Consider the following 16,883-nt stretch of genomic DNA (forward strand, 5'->3'; position numbering starts at 1 on the left):
AAGGAAGGAAAGAAGGAAAGGGAGGGAGGAAGGGAGGGAGGGAGGAAGGAAGGAAGGGAGGGAGGGAGGGAGGGGAGGGAGGAAGGAAGGGAGGAAGGAAGAATCAAAGCTCAGGATAAAGAGAGAATAGAGTTCAGAGAGGGACTGTATGCCTCAGGTTGTCTCTCTGCTGTGCAGGGGTGCAGCTGGTCCACAATGCTCCAATTCAAAGGACATTTAGTAGCTCCTCTGTGCAAGGCACTGCATACTGGACTGCAGTGTCCAAATAGAAACTTGTCAGCCTGCCTGAAGTATCCATGCCATCATTCCTTCATGCTGGATTCCTCTGGGGGAGGGGAGGAAAAGGGCAGGCCCTCTTGACTCTATTTAAAAGGAGCACCCCTCCCTGATGCTAGCTCTTCACACCCCCATTCAAAGGAAAGACCTTCATCTTCTTGTGACTAAACAACTTCTACTTTATAGACTAGAGACATAGAATATACTTTTTGTAATTTCTAAATTCCCCTCCAGTGTTAACTGCCTATGGGCACTTTGGGTAGTGTAGTGGATGGAGTGCTGGACCATGGAATCTGGAAGACCTGAGTTCAAATCCTGTCTCACATGCTTATTATTCTTTCCCCAGCCTCAATTTCCTCATTTTTAAATTGGTGACAATATTGACAGGATTCTTGAGGGGAAGAAATGAGATAACATATAAAGCACCTTAAAAATATTCAAGTGCTATATAAATAGCTATTTATTAGTAATAGTAACTTAGTTGCCTTATTTGCAAACCATTAATTTGTGTGATTTCCATTGTGGCTTCCTCTGTATCTCAGCACGTTCCAGAGAGACTTTCCCAACTTAAGATTATCTTTGACTTGGCTTATGGGACCATTAGGACAACGTTTGTCCCATGAGATCTGAGGTCATTTATTAAATAACAACACAGGAACCAATGAGTTTAACACCCTCCCTTCTCAAGACAAAATCTTCCTCCTGCCTCCCATTACCAAAATCTGCAGATTGCCAAGATTCAATGTGCCCTAAGAGGAGAATTTGCTAAGCCTTAAGCCTTCTCTAAACACCTCATTGTTTTCAAAATGAACTTTCTCTGGCATGTTAGGACCAAAAAACAAAAAATTGCCTCTGTTCTTTTACACATCAGACCAAACTTAGAGGAAATTTCCCCCCAAAAGTTAAATACATGAGTCTCTGTTTCTCATTTGCAAACCTCATTTGCTTTTATCACTTGGAAATTCCAGCCCATTTCTCAGTTTCCTGTTACTATGAAAATGTAATTCTTCACTGAAGTACAGGTCCTAATTTGGGACCCTCTGGCTGTAAGCTAATGCCTAGTTGCTGCATCATCCATCATGATTTTTTATTGTCTTCCTGAAATAATGCATGGGTCAGGCTTATTGTCCTATCAATTACTCACTTATCCATTCAGAATTGCTCTTAAAACTCTTGAGATTTGGACTTGGTTCTTTTTGCATTATTACATCCAGGTTTGCATTATAAACATTCAGTTTCTTTGACAAGTGTCCTGGCTTATGTACCAGTGGGGTTTGTTCCAGCCATGTAAGGATGATAAGGTTTATGTTGTACCTCTCCAGGTAGCAGTGCAATCATTTTATAATGTTTTCTAAAGGACTATGAAAAGGAAACTGACCTGGGAATTGATGAATGGAACATATCACATGTAGGTACATTATGACACTTCTTTAAAGAAATGAATATTTTTTGTTAATGAAACCAATTATTTCCTTGCAATTGTTAACATTCTGTCACACTAATCACCTGGTGCACAACTAAAAGAAAGTCATGATGAAGCCACATACCACTTGTTTCTTTGGCCCTGGGTCAAGTTTATAGAGGGATGAAAAAAGCCTTTAGATTTCTCTGTATCCTAAAATGAATATCAAAAGCCTGTAGCTTAGGAGCAGCTAGGTGGCATAGTGGATAGAGCACTGGCCCTGGATTCAGGAGGACCTGAGTTCAAATTCCACTTCAGACACTTTACACTTACTAGCTGTGTGACCCTAGGCAAGTCACTTAACCCCGATTGCCTCAACAAAAAAAAGAAAGAAAAAACCTGTAGCTTTAGGGGCCCCCTGGTTTATGGTGGAGCAGGCAAAGAGTGGATAGAACATTGTGACCTGAAATCTTCAGGTGCTTCAGGATACCTTCTTAGGACTTTGTTATTCAGTCATCTCTGATGTTTCATGACCCCATATGGGGTTTTCTTGGCAAAGAGACTGGAGTGGTTTGCCATTTCCTTCTCCACTTCTTAGGACCTACTCCAAAAAGACTTTAAAATTTTTCCCTGAGTCAAGAGGATAAGGAGGAGTTTACTTCTTGACATTTCTTTAAATTGGCACCTCAACTCTGCCTTTCCAAGATCCTGTGTCAACAGATGTTATGTGAGAAGATTTTATATACTCCATACCCATTTCTGCACCCACCCAGCTTGCACTGTTTGTATTGATTTAATTTTACTCAATTAGCAAGTGAATATTAAGTAGTTGCTTTGTGCCAGGCATTGTGCTGGGCTCTGGGGGCTACAAAGACAAAAGTGAAATGGTCCTTGCCCTCAAGGTTACAGTCTCATCAATGGGTTATGCTCTACTGCTGCTCACTCTTTCCCTACTGTAGAGAGAGGTAATGTAGCATAATGGACTGATGCCCAATCTCAAAATCAGGATCACCTGGATTCAAGTCTCACTTACTATACATACTAACTGTGTGATCCTGGGCAAGTTGCCCAACCATTTAATGTCCCAGGTAACTCTCGGAACAGTTGCAAAACTGTTGCCCAGGGAGGTCTCTAAATCTGTGAAATCACAATTCTGGATCAAAACAACAACAGCTCCCTTCCCTCAAAACTGAACTTGTACATCAAAGCTTTTGCCCTAACATTGTATCTTCTTGTGTTCAGTAGGGAGTTTCATTTCATCCACTTGTGGCATTTGCCTTCACTGAAATAAGCTGAATCTTCCCTTTAAAAAGCTAGTATTAGCAACTACCTGGCATTTCACCACCTTGGATGGTACTTTACCACAGAAGTCAGTTCCTTTTTCTAATTCTTCCCTATTTCATGGCATCCACTATTTTGCCAATATAGGTCCTCCTTCCACCAGCCTCAACAAGTTACTCATGTCTTCAAGTTCTCCATGTGGGTATCCACCCACCATACCAGAGATGGGAGAAGGAAACAGAGAGAAGAGTGGTGTTTATTTTTGTAAATATCCTTGGGCCTTATGTACCACCAGCCTGCAAATTGATGGGGTTATCACAGCAACAACATAAACCAGAAGTCTAAGACTTCTCTCATAATTCCATGCAATACAAAGTTTAGTAGTAAGTACTAAATGGAAATACAAAGATAAAGAAAACTTCGTCTCCCCTCAGATATCTTCTAAGCTAATATGGAAGGCAATATTTATAACACAAATAGCTACAAATTAATAGAGAATATGATACCTGCCTCTGACAGGCAGGAACAGGTACATAAGAATTTAGAGTAGGGAAGAGATCATTTTTGGCTTAGACTGACTCAAAAGAAAGCTTCATCAAAGAGGGGGCATTTGAGACTGGGACTTGAAAGAATGGAATTCCAGCACCAGTATATAGCCTATAAAATATTTAAGGCTTCCTTAATAATCCACTTGGTATTAATTTTGGTACTTTGATGGATTCATAATTTCGTCAACAACCTCTGCTGATGCTAATGGTAATTTCTTCACACTTCACATTCTATTCCATCCTTGTCCATTTTATAGTAAATCTATAAAGTACCTTCTCAACTTGCTGCAGCACTTCTACTTTTTAGTATCTCTGGGATACGAATGTACCACTTAGTCTATCTCATAGCTCTCATTTTCACCTTGTGACTAGCTCACTTCCTTTCCCTGACAGACATAGCTTAATAGTGTGTCTAACATCTCTTCCTTTATACAAGTTGTCCTTGATCTTTAAAGAACTGAACTTGGAAATTCAATAGCTAAGTTTGAGATCTGGCTCTACCATTTACTAGCTATGTGGACAGTATCAAGCAAAATTCCCAAGTGCAGCCCCAAACAAATTAAAATGTAATTAGGAAATGTTTTAAAAAGGAGCCAGGAAAAAAAAATGTCAGCTTTGATTTATTTCTGGATTGAACTAAAGTAATCAGAGTTTGGCACAAAGTATGGTGTGGTGCAGTTTTTACTCCTGATCTTTATCATTGTGATTATTGAAAAGAGAAGGGGGTGAGAAACAATGATGTGCTAACAGATTATCTGAATTCTGCAACTTTATATCCCTCCCTGTCTTAAAGAAAACCACCTCAAGGTAAAGGACGACCCTGGTTCATCAGAATCACAGAGCCCTCTGCTGGGAAATCCATGACATCAAAGGGACTTTTTTTAATTCAGAAAATATGTTACATAATATACATATTAGAGCAGTGCATTTCAGTTCAATTATTTGCAATGTTCTAGCATTGTCCAAGGCACTGCAGAAATTCCAGTGAGATAGAACACAAAGATTCCTAAGATTTTCATGAAATGTGTTTTCAGCATCTTCCTTTTTACAGGCCAATTTTTCCTGTAATAAGAATATGTAAAAGAAAGAAAGAAAAGAAAAGAAAAGAATATATATAAGAAATCTAAGTTTAACCCTTAGGATTAAAGAAGGGAAAAGATATTGAAGATTTTGTGGTAAATGTATTTCTTTGTTGTATTAATGAAGGTTTCCAATTTATCTCTAAATGGTATGTCAGATTGAGTCTGATTAGCTTTTTGTTAGTTTAAAAAAGCACTAAGCTTTCTAGGTTCTTAAATATTTATACCTCCCTCACCAAAATCAGAATTATAATAGAAATCAAATTTGTGAACTAGTCATTTATGATGATGATTAAATACACATCATGTATTGTGATAACAAAGCGGCTTTTATGCTTAGCAATTCAGTGGGTTTTCTAAATGTTAACCTGTGCATGAAGCACTTAACTTCTGAAGGGAAAAGCTATTTAAAATGTTGCCTGATGACTAACCCCTCCCCACTTCACCTACCAGGCAAGTGGTAGGCAGGATTTACTGTGTTCTGCTAGAGGGACACAGCCCAGGGGTAGCAAATCCTAATTTTAACTGCTACTTTGTAACTCTGGGCAAGACTTTCAGTTTCAATCATCACTTCCCTTGCCTTTCTGCAAAGTTGAGATAGTGAATAAGGACTGATTGATCACTTTAAGATCCTGTGGCCCTTTTGTCCCAGCTGCCCTGACAGAAATCACTCATTCATTCACCATCCCTCACTGAAACAAAACAAAAATGAAGCACACCATTTAAACCACAAATAATCTTTGTTCCAAAAAAAAAAAAGTAATGTAACCCCTTACTTCCTTAGGGAATTGGTGAAAATAAAATGAGAATATCTCATGAAAACACTGAGTTCTTAGGTGAAAAGGTAGAATTTCTTATTATTCATGCTTGCTTCCCTGGTTGAAGTAATTTCTACCTTAGAGCCTCTGTTTAACAGGGTTGTTCCACCTTCCTTATTGTCACTGAGAAGTAAGGTGGTTTTTTTTAATCACATGATAAGTAGCCAAAGTCCTGACTTTGGATTGGCACCAATTTATTGTGAATTCTTCTTAAAGATATGGTTGTACTTAAGAGAAAGAAAGAAAAAAAGGAAAGAAAGAAAAAGAGAGAAACAAAGAAAAGAAAGAAAGCTAGTTTTCCATGGATAGTCTCAGTTTACAGTTTCTTGAGTGGCCCTACCAGATCCACTTCCTTATTTACTTTCTCTGCTTTTGTTCCCTGAGGAATTTCCACTTAATGGAATCATAGTATCAACAAGCCCCTACATAAAGGAAGAGAGACAGTCAGCAGTCACCAATGTTTTGCTCAGTGTATTCTACAAACCAGTGGATTGTACCCATCAAAGATGGCTGGTACAAACCACCGTGGCCTCACACAGAAGGGAGCATCCCTTCCCTCCCAGTGTCTCTACTGGGTTTGAACCTTTCTGACCTTAGGCGAATCACACAACCTCCTGGGCCTTGATTTCCTTATACGTGCACTGAAGCAAATGGTCATGATTGGTGGTTCTCAAACTTTTTGGTCTCAAAAAGTTACACTTTACACTCTTAAAAATTATTGAGGGGGCAGCTAGGTGGCACAGTGGATAAAGCACCGGCCCTATTTTCAGGAGTACCTGAGTTCAAATCCGGCCTGAGACACTTGACACTTACTAGCTGTGTGACCTTGGACAAGTCACTTAACCCCCATTGCCCCACAAACAAACCAAAACCAAACAAAAATTATTGAGGAGCCCCTCTCTAAGAGCTCTTATAAATGTGGATTATATCTATTAATATTTACATATCAGAAATTAAATCATCCTAATATTTTTATGAAAATAGTTCTAATAGAACTCCTGAAGGGTCTCAGGCACCTCTAAGAGGGCCCAACACCATATTTTGATAACTACTGGGCTGTTGTTGCTTTGTTCAGTCATTTCAGTTGTGTCTAACTCCTGGTGACCCCATATAAGGTTTTCTGGGGTCGTTTACTGTTTCCTTCTCCAGGTCATTTTACAGAGGAGGAAACTGAGGTAAACAGGGTTCATTCACTTGCTTAGGGTCATACAGCTAGTATGAGTATGAGACCAGATTTAATCTGGCCTCACTTACTAGCTGTGTGACCTTGGGTAAGTCACTTAACCCTGTTTGCCTTGGTTTCTTCATTTGTAAAATGAGCTGGAGAAGGAAATGCCAAACCACTCTAGTATCTCTGTCAAGAAAACCCCAAATGGGGTCAAGAAGTCAGACACAACTGAACAACAATAACAGAGTTGGTACTTGCATCCAGATCTTTCCAACACCAAACCTAATGTTCTTTTCAACTGGATTGTTCTGTCTCTAATTCCCATCAGTCTCTTCATGAATTAGAAAACTTGCATTTGTTTCTGTTTAAAAAAAAATATTAAGCTCCCTTTTGAAAAAATAGATTCTAGCACATTGGATAAATTATCTAAAGATTTGCTGTTGATGGGGACAAGAATAAAACAAATTGAGGAGGCCTGACAGATGGGCTGAAAACTGTATCAATCAAGAGAGTAGCCAGAGCATTGAGATTAGAAATCTATCCAAGTGTCAAAGTAAAAATCTTTTAGGCAGGACATGAAATTCAAGGAATAAGAAATCAACACCTTAAGAAAATATTCAATTCATCTGAAATTGCTTTTAATTTAAGTACATTCATAACAAGATATGTGTGTGTGTGTATTTTATAGATGTACTTAGTGCATACTTAGTGCATCAGACCTGACACCTAGTAAGAGCTTAGTAAATGTGTGTTGATTGGCTCAGATAGATATAGATGATATATAGATATATGTGTGTATGTGTATGTATACATATTTTATATGTACATATCTATATCTATAATTTCCCTTTGCAGGTCAACTGCTAGAGAATATGCCCTGAAAATCATCAAGAAAAGCAAATGTCGAGGCAAAGTAAGTACTACGCCTCTGTATGTATGTATACTTATGCTTATGAAAAGTGATATTTTCAATAGAACAAAATGGTTATAAAATTACATGTCCAAAATAAACATGATCTATATGATATGATAGCATTTAAACTTGGTGAAATACAGCATGTGTCTGTAGTTGTAATATTAGACCATGTATAAATAAACAGTTCTTAAAACTGCTATAAATATTTGGATATTAGTCCTGTTTCCTATTACATTTTTTTCTTTCCTTCCTTTGGTTTATTCTTTTGCTAGACTGGTATTGGGAAAATATTTGCTCTAATAGTTTCTACAATGTATGAGACTTAGGACATTTTTCAACATTTTATAGATTACTATGATATCTGAAAGCTGTTTTGCTTTATCCTCCCAAAGGAAAAAAAACATTATTCTTATGTACTCACAGAGGTGATTTTTTTCCTTTTGACAGGAGCATATGATCCAGAATGAGGTCTCTATCTTGAGAAGAGTGAAGCACCCCAATATTGTTCTGCTGATTGAGGAGATGGATGTGCCAACTGAGTTGTATCTTGTCATGGAATTAGTAAAGGTATGTACCGAGGAGGAGGAAATTCACCTCCTACAGAAGACAAGATATTTTTCATCTACTCCATAGACAGAATTCTTTCCTACAGGTGTTATCTTTTACAGTTCATGTAATATTTCTGTCTCTGATTTTATGCACTGGCTCAGCAGATTTAATACATATGTACTTCTATCACATTCGATGTATCTAAACTCAGTAGAAGAACATTACTCTGCTTATTTCATTGGTGAAACCCAAAGTCTTCACCATTGTTCATAAAGAGAAGGATTGAATTCTCTTAATCATTAAACTGAAAAGAGAGGGAGAGAGAGAGAGAGAGAGAGAGAGAGAGAGAGAGAGAGAGAGAGAGAAACCACACCAACCAGATATGAATCCACCAAAGTAAAAACACTTTTAACCATGACACCAAGCTTAAGGAATGGGGGAAAAGACCTTAGGAAAATTCTTTAATAGAACAGAAGTTTCTTTTCAGTTAGGTATATACATAGATAGAAATACTATATATGCATACATATACATCCGTGTGTGTGTGTGTGTGTGTGTGTATACACAACCAGATCCCAGTTAGAGTGAATAAGGAATCCCCTAAAGAAACATGACATTATTGAATTTGCACTGCATAATTCAATTGGGCTGGAACCAATTACCATATTTTACAAAATTATAACTTCAAGTACTAAGAATTTGAATACATTTGATCACTTCAAGAGATTCTTTATTCAAAGTACATGGGATCTAACTATATATGTATATATGCATGCATGTATATCAATCAACATTTATTCATGTGCTTAATTGAAAAGGAACCAATTCTATTAGAGAATTTTCCTAGGGTGTTTGTTTCTTATTCCTTAATCTTGGTATCATGGCTAAAAGTATTTTACTTTGATGAATTCATCATCATCTAGTTGATGCAGCTATTCTCTCTGTCTTGCAATTTAATGATTAAAAGACTTCAATTCAGGGCAGCTGGGTGGCACAGTGGATAGAGCACCGGCCCTATAGTCAGGAGTACCTGAGTTCAAATCTGGCCTCAGACACTTAACACTTACTAGCTGTGTGACCCTGGGCAAGTCACTTAACCCCAATTGCCTGACCTAATTAAAAAAAAAAGACTTCAATTTGTGTCTTTACAAGAAATGGTGAAAACTTTGGATTCCACCAATGAAATAAACAAAGTGATGTTCTTCTATTGAACTCAGATACATCAAATGTGATAGGAGTACATATGCATTAAATCTGCTGAGCCAATGCATAAAATGAGAAGCAAAAATATTCGCACTGCATAATTCCACTGGGCTGGAACCAATTACTCTGCTTTATATAATTATAACTTCGAATAGTATGAATTTGAATACATGTGAGCACTTCAGTGGATTCTTTATTCACATTAATCAGGACCTAGCTTAAATAGGTATAAATACATACACATATTACATTCATGCCATAGAATAAGCTTTCCTGTCAAGAATGCAAATGGGCCACATTAATTCAGTCCAAGATAACAGTACCCTTTTATCCCTAATCATATTTTAAAATTCCTATTTTTCAAGACTATTCTCTTTTTTTAGTTTAATTTTACATTAGTTTTAATTTTCCTTTAGTTTAATTTTAAGTGCCATTTACTCTTTCTATTTGTGAGATATTCTAAATTGGCTACTCTTCATTTTTCAAGCTAACAGGTGAAGATTTGTGTCTGTCAGAACCATATTCATAGCTTTGAGCCTTCCCTTCTGAAAAAATGGGAGATAGAATGGTACAGTGAAAAAAAAAATGCTTCATTTTAAGTCACAGGACTTGGGTTCAAATCCCTACCTACTCCGTCATTCACCGTCGCTGTGTCCTTAAGGAAATCATAGTATCTCTCTAGCCTCTGTTTCCTTATCTGCAAAATGAGGAGACTGAACTAAATGACCTCTAAGATCTCATCTGGCTTTAATCTATTGTTATGATATTTACATTATCCCAGCATTTTAAGAATTTAGAGATTGCTTTTGGAAATGGCTAAGATTTATGGTTAATTGAATTGACTTTTAGATAAAAATGAAAAAAAAGTACAGGGATTTGACACAAAACTAATTTATTGCTTTTAGAAAAATTCTATTTGCATATTGAAAAAATCATCTTTTTGAATATTTTGGTTTTGAACTTTCAAGTATGCTTCATACTTAAACCAAACCCATTAGCCTATTTGGTTTGGAATTGTTCATATATAACCTCATTCTCCCTAATGCCATTTTCCATTTTTAAAAATCATCCGTTTTCAAGATAATGTTTAGGGGCAGCTAGGTGATGCAGTGGATAGAGCACCAGCCCTGGAGTCAGGAGTACCTGAGTTCAAATCTGACCTCAGACACTTAACACTTACTAGCTGTGTGACGGGCAAGTCACTTAACCCCAATTGCCTCACTAAAATAAATAAATAAATAAATAAAATAATCAAGATAATGTTTAGACAAGTGCAAATGTTTATCTGGGTTCCCAATTAAGAAGGTTTATTCATTTCACTTATGAGTGGAAGAATGATGACAGGAGTAGAGATCCCTCTTTGGAGTTAGAAAGCCCCAGCTCTAACTCATATTGTGATGTTGGGTAAAGCAGGTGCCAATTTGCATTAGTGGAAGGGGTTTTCTGACTAAGAGATCTTGATACCAATGGTCCAAAGTAACTTCATTTTTCTTTTTGGAATGGTTTTTGTGCTACTTATTTCACTATCAGTTTCATTAAATAAAAATTCTAGAATGTGCTTTTCTCAGCACCAAGGACAGTCTTTTTTACAGCAATATTAACTGTCAGTCCAACAATTGCTGACTGTTTTTGCTACCTACCATGTGTTGTTAGAATCAGCTAACCATCTGTTATTGGCTAACTTTTGAAGATCAGAGTTTAAATCCAGTTTTCAGACAGCAGAGGAATCCAAGTGAAAAAGGCTTGAAATTGTAGAGCATGCTTTGCCAGTTAGTGTGGATTATTGGTCATCATATGTTCACATTATGGCTGCCAGTGAACTCTACAGGTGGGGAAGTGATTTCACTGAATGGTTCCATGGGAACTACTAGGATTCCCAGATGCTAGGATATCTTAGCAACAATTGATTCAGGGGGGTGTTAGTATTAGGGGCATGTAGTTCTTCACTGGACACAAAATAGGCCGAGCCCAAGTCCTAAGAGTTAGTTCTCATTGCTGTGAGAGTATGTCTGGAGGTTTCTCAAGAAGTCCAAATTAGACCTAAGCTGGGCTCAAAAGACTTAAGGAAGGTATCTTATTGAAGTTTAAATTGGCTTAGCAATCAATTCTAAAATATTGGTCTTCCTCACTAGAGCCAAATTTTAGTCATATTTTATTGTTTTCTCTTCTCCATTGCCCATATCCAAGAAATCACTAAATTTTGTTAGCTGCTTCTTCAAAACATCTTCATTAGTCCAGGATCTCATCACCTAATATTCTTTTTTTTACAGCCAAATAACAAAATCAGGTTACAGAACTGATTGTTCTATCCAACAGTTTGCTCTATTATGTGTATTATGTTTATAACTCTGCTCAAATACTATTAGTACATTTAAGTTTAAATTGTATAAGAGGGTTAAAGAGTTGAACCTGGAGCCCAAAACCATCCTTCTATACCTAGGCATTGTAGGATTATCTCTAAAGATTTTCTTACCAAATTAGAAAGGAATAACTATAATTATAAAATAGATTCAAATAGCTAAGGGTACTAGAAACTTGTATTTGAAACATTTTCTTTCCTCTCTCCTTCCTTCATTTGCTCTTTCCTTGTTTTATTCCCTCCTTCCCTTTTTCCTTTATTCCCTTCCTTTCTTCTCTCCTTCCTTTCTTCATTCTTTTTTTCTTTATCCCCTTCCTTCATTCCCTTCTCCTCTCCTCATTCTTTTCCTTCAGTCTCTCCCTCCCTTTTTTTTTAATGGGGCAGTGGGGGTTAAGCGACTTGCCCAGGGTCACACAGCTAGTAAGTGTCAAGTGTCTGAGGCCAGATTTGAACTCAGGTCCTTCTGAATCCAGGGTTGGTGCTTTATCTACTGCGCCACCTAGCTGCCCCGTCTCCCTCCCTTCTTTATTTTTTTTTAACATACTTTCTGATTTTTTCCCTTTTTTTTTTTTCCTCACAAAGAAACATCTTGTATTAAAAAGAAAATGTGATGCCCACCTGCAGTAGGTCTATTTCAAGTAAGCACAATTGGTCTCTTCATTTCAGAAACAATAGAAGACGTTAATAAACATGCATATTATTTCCATAATTCTTGTTTCTCATTTTGAAGGTTGTAAATATGTCTTTTGAGAAAGGTTTATGGATGCATATAATAGTTCAGAGTACATAGGGGGCACAAGGCAGCTTTGGGGACCCATATTCATTAATTAATAAGCAATTAAAAATGGTTTGGGAAATTTTTCTCCCCCTTTCTCCTTTGAGCTAGAGCTCAGGGTAAGGTGAGAGGTGGCAATGGCTTTTTACAGCAGGAAGAGAAGTTACTCTAAGAGGTAAGTGGAAGGGAAATTCTTAAAAATGCCCAAATTCTTGCATCCATCTTTCACTCTCCCTGATATTTGTCAGTTTGCTCTGTAGGTGGCCCCATTAGGCCATCTGCTAATGTGCCATTTTCCTGCTGTTCTCTTCTCAGGGAGGCGACCTTTTTGATGCCATTACCTCCACGAACAAATACACCGAGAGAGATGCCAGCGGGATGCTCTACAATCTGGCCAGTGCCATCAAATACCTGCATAGTTTGAACATTGTTCACAGAGACATCAAACCAGAGAACCTGTTGGTAAGAAGAAATCTAATGTCTAGTCTCATCAAAGCTTGGAAGTTCCTTGAATGCAAGCACTCATTAACCTTTCTGAACTATTTCATTTTCTTTACTTTTAAACCTAAAAATACAACTTGAAGCTGCCACTTCAAGTTAAGTATGAGGAGAGCTAAGACCATCTGTAGTGCTCCCTTAGGGGCCCAGAAAGAGTTAATGTTGCTCATCAGAGTTCTAACTGTTCCCAAGGAAAGACCAAGACACTGAGGAGAGTCTGGATCATTGAAGCACTTCCTTCTTTCATGGATTGGGGCAAGTGTGGGTTATCTGCTCTGAAATCTTTACTGTAGACATCTCAGCACAGGCCCTATTTGTGATCATTATTCTTTTATTGTATAGTTTAAGAAAAGTGTGCGGCAGTTAACATGCCACTGTTCAAACCCAACAAAGCCTTGAGATAAAAAATCTGGTAACACCATTGCCAGGTAACAAGTGGGAAGGGTCACTAAGAAGACCAGAGTTCAAATCCCAGCTTACTAGCATGTGATCATGGGCAAATCACCAAAGCCTCTCTGGACCTTGGTTTCCTTGCCTGTAAATTGAAGAGATTGGACTCAATGCTGTAAGGTCCTTTCCAGCTCTAGTGTATGATCCCATTATCCTGAAACTCAGAGTAAATGGCTAAATGAGCACCATAACTCTGTACGTAACCCTGCTTAACCCCAGCATCCTTTTCCAAAGCACCATTCTGCCTTGGAGCAATGTGAATGTGTAGAAGTTAAATGGAGGCAGATTTCAATTCAGTATAAGAATTAGCTTTCTTATAAGACTTAGCTAACAATGGAACAAGCTTCTCCCAAAGTAGTAAGCTCTTCCTCACTAAAAAATATTCTGGTGATGGCTGAATGACAATCTACCATGGATATTTTCATAGGAATTCTTGGCATTGGGGAAAAATTAGACTAGATAGCCTTTGTGATCCCACTCAACTTCAGAAGTCTCGGATTATCAAGAAAGATGAGTCATGAATCAAAAATATCAAGTTGGATATTCTAAAATATCTGGTTCTATCCGAAAGAATGTTCTTTTGATGTTTTTCCTACTGCCTTCTCCACTGCATGTTCATCCCTAATGCATCTCATTTAAGTCATTTAATTTGCACTACAAGTGATTCCTATATTATCCTTTGTATTCAGTTGACTTTTTTTAAAAAACAAAACCTCGCACACACTCTAAACCTGTTTCTAATGGCAAAACATAAATACATAAACATCTTGAAGATCTAGAAAGTAGATTTTCCTACACATACATTAAAATTTTCACTCATATATACAGATATTGTTGCTTTGCCTTCACTTGATTTTCTTCCCACCTTTGAAATGTCACAGAAAAAGTACAACAGCATGACTTCTGGAAAATGCTTCTCTCCTCAATTTTACCACAAGCCTGAGGCTCAAAAAATATGTGGCTTGAGGAGGAGGGAGCTCCCAGGGAAGAGAGGCAGCATCTCTGAAGGGGGTGAGGTCAGAGGGCAGGCAAAGGGTAAAATTGTTTCCAGCCCAGTATTTTGAAATCTTAATTTTATCTTCTGACTAGATATCCTTGCCCTTCTCTTTCCCCTCTTCTTGATTACAACTTTTTTGTTTGTCCTTATTTCCATCATCTTAAGATTTATTTTATAAATATTTTATCGCCAGTATAACATACTAATATGAATATATTTGAAAATAAGCTAATTTCCTTCTTTTAATTTATTTAGAACCAGGTAGTAATATAAAATTTGCATTTCATCTTTTGAAAAGGAAAGCATTGGTAGGCATTATGGCATAGTGGATGGAGTGCAGGAATGAGAGTCAGGAAAACCTGCTTTCAGCTTCTCCAATGCTTTCCAGCTTTTACCTTATACAAGTCACTTAAGCTCCATCAACCTCAGTTTCCTCATATGTAAAACTGAGCTACTGATACACCTGTAGCACCTACTCCAAGAGATTGTTGAGGAAGTTCAAATCAGATAATAAATTTCTTAAGGCTAAAAAGTGAATAGTTTTTCATGGCTTTAAGAGAATAAGAATAACAGCTATGTACTGATTAAGTTTTATTTTACTTTACTCCTTGGAAGCTGAATAATTTTTAAATGAATCCAGTTACCTGAAAATGAAAGCCTATGATCTAATGTCATGAATTTTTTAACTGGTTGAGTAGGAGTTTCTTTAAAATAAATATTGTATTGTTTTGTATAAGTATTGTTATTATTAATAAGAATTGTATTGTTAAATGCTAGATTAAAATTTTGTCAGCTTCGCAGATGCAAAAAACCCCCAACACACCCCCTTTTGTTTAATCCAGGTTTCAGGTAACCATTTCGAATATCTTTTGAGCCTCTTTACTAGGTAAATAATTCCCAGAATGCCAGTGGTTCTTTGGCCAAAATATCAATAGGGTTATCCCACAGTCCTAGCATAGCAGGGATGGGGATTATGTTTGGTTTGATACATCTGCTATTGTAGTCAGCATTTAGCTCCCTAACACAGGATCACAAGAATATTGAACATTTGTCCTCAGGGTTTGGGGTCATCTGTGGGGTTTCATGTTGTTTTATGATCACCTGCTACATTTTATTACTTTATATTAAAGACATTTTTTTTAAAACACCTTTTCCAAGTGGTCCAGCTTTCCCATCCAAGGCAAATCAGGTCTATATACAAACATCTATTGTTGAGCAAGTTACTGCCGAGTAGTTAAACCCAAAGAAATGAAAAGAGAAAAATCGTCCTTTTTCAGACTCCTAATCTAAAATACCAGTGTGCCAAAAGTCTGCATACCTAACCTTTCACTGTGTCTATTCTTGGTAGGACATGCCTTCATGTTTTAATTGGGCCCTTTTTCATAATTGCTGCTATTTAACACGTTTATTCTGTCAAATCATGGGATGTCTTTATAGCTGTATAATAAACCCTAGAGAACAACTTCTCTGACTGTAGCCATCTGCAATGATCACAAGAGTAGCTTACAAAATACTGACAGTCTTTATAGTAATAGGATACATATGGCAGCCCACAATTATGTGTAGCTGCATTCAATTAGTGCTGTACAATTACACAGTTTTATTGCTTCGTTAAAACAGTGAAAGCACTACATAGTGGGTAATTTGCACTAATCCCCGTCTCTTTAATAGCCCTTCAGCATTTAAATGTAGGAGAGCATCTACAGTATTTATTGTGCCTAAGACGAACATTAAATTATCTCTCACGGTGTGATTACTCCTTGATGAACAATTAATGGTCCCACCACCTCACGTGTGAGTTGTGTTGGTCATGGGCTTTACTTAAAATGTAGTTAGAATGAAAGCAAACTTACTTTCTTATTTTACAAGGAGATCCCATCACTGAAGCAACTTAGATCGAGTTATCTGAGTAGTCTACACTCACAGACTGTGGTTGTCAATTCCAAAGTTATGGTTACATTGAGGAGAGAGGTTGAGGAATAGAGACAAGTGGCTTCAGTCAGTAGTGTATATCCTAAGACTTAGCATTTTAAACATGCACTTGTTAGATGCTTTGAACTAAGTTTTTAATTAAAAGTTAGAGATCTTTAAAGTGGATTTATAGCTGCCATTTGGGAAAATACTTTCTGGAGGTAATTTTTTTTTTGGTGAAACAGATGTATTTAACAATCTGTGGTTTTAACAAAGTTTTAATTAGATTTTTAAATCATGCTACCCATGCCCATCTTTTATTGGTGCAGCAACAGACAAGTATGCCTCCATCTGTAACTGTTGCCTTATCTTATGAGAAAACTCAGTTGTATAAGCTCATTAGAACTCTTGTCCATGGCAAATCTCTCATTGGTCTACAGTATACACTTTTCTTAACTGTTTTCTCTTCTACAGAAGAAAAAATATAATAACCCAGTTTCATACTTCCCCTAAACTACATATCAGCAAGTAAGTGACAAAAAAATTCCTTAAACTGCAGTCCTAAACCTGAAACTCTAGATAGTTGATTTACTCCTGACAAGTTTTTGAAGCATATCTTGTTTGTTTGTGAATAGAAATGTTTCCAATTATGT

The 16,883-nt window shown here is 37.1% G+C and overlaps 1 protein-coding gene across 1 annotated transcript in view; it reads left to right on the forward strand.

Moving 5' to 3' along the window:
* The window catches only part of DCLK1 (doublecortin like kinase 1), a 422,465-nt gene that overhangs the window by 350,563 nt on the left and 55,019 nt on the right, over nt 1-16,883 (forward strand). The window contains 3 exon segments of the mRNA XM_043996841.1: nt 7,428-7,485; nt 7,936-8,055; nt 12,690-12,836. Coding sequence (XP_043852776.1) covers nt 7,428-7,485; nt 7,936-8,055; nt 12,690-12,836 — 325 coding nt within the window.

Source organism: Dromiciops gliroides, chromosome 3 (genome assembly GCF_019393635.1).
Source record: "Dromiciops gliroides isolate mDroGli1 chromosome 3, mDroGli1.pri, whole genome shotgun sequence".
In the NCBI taxonomy this organism is placed as follows: Eukaryota; Metazoa; Chordata; class Mammalia; order Microbiotheria; family Microbiotheriidae; genus Dromiciops; species Dromiciops gliroides.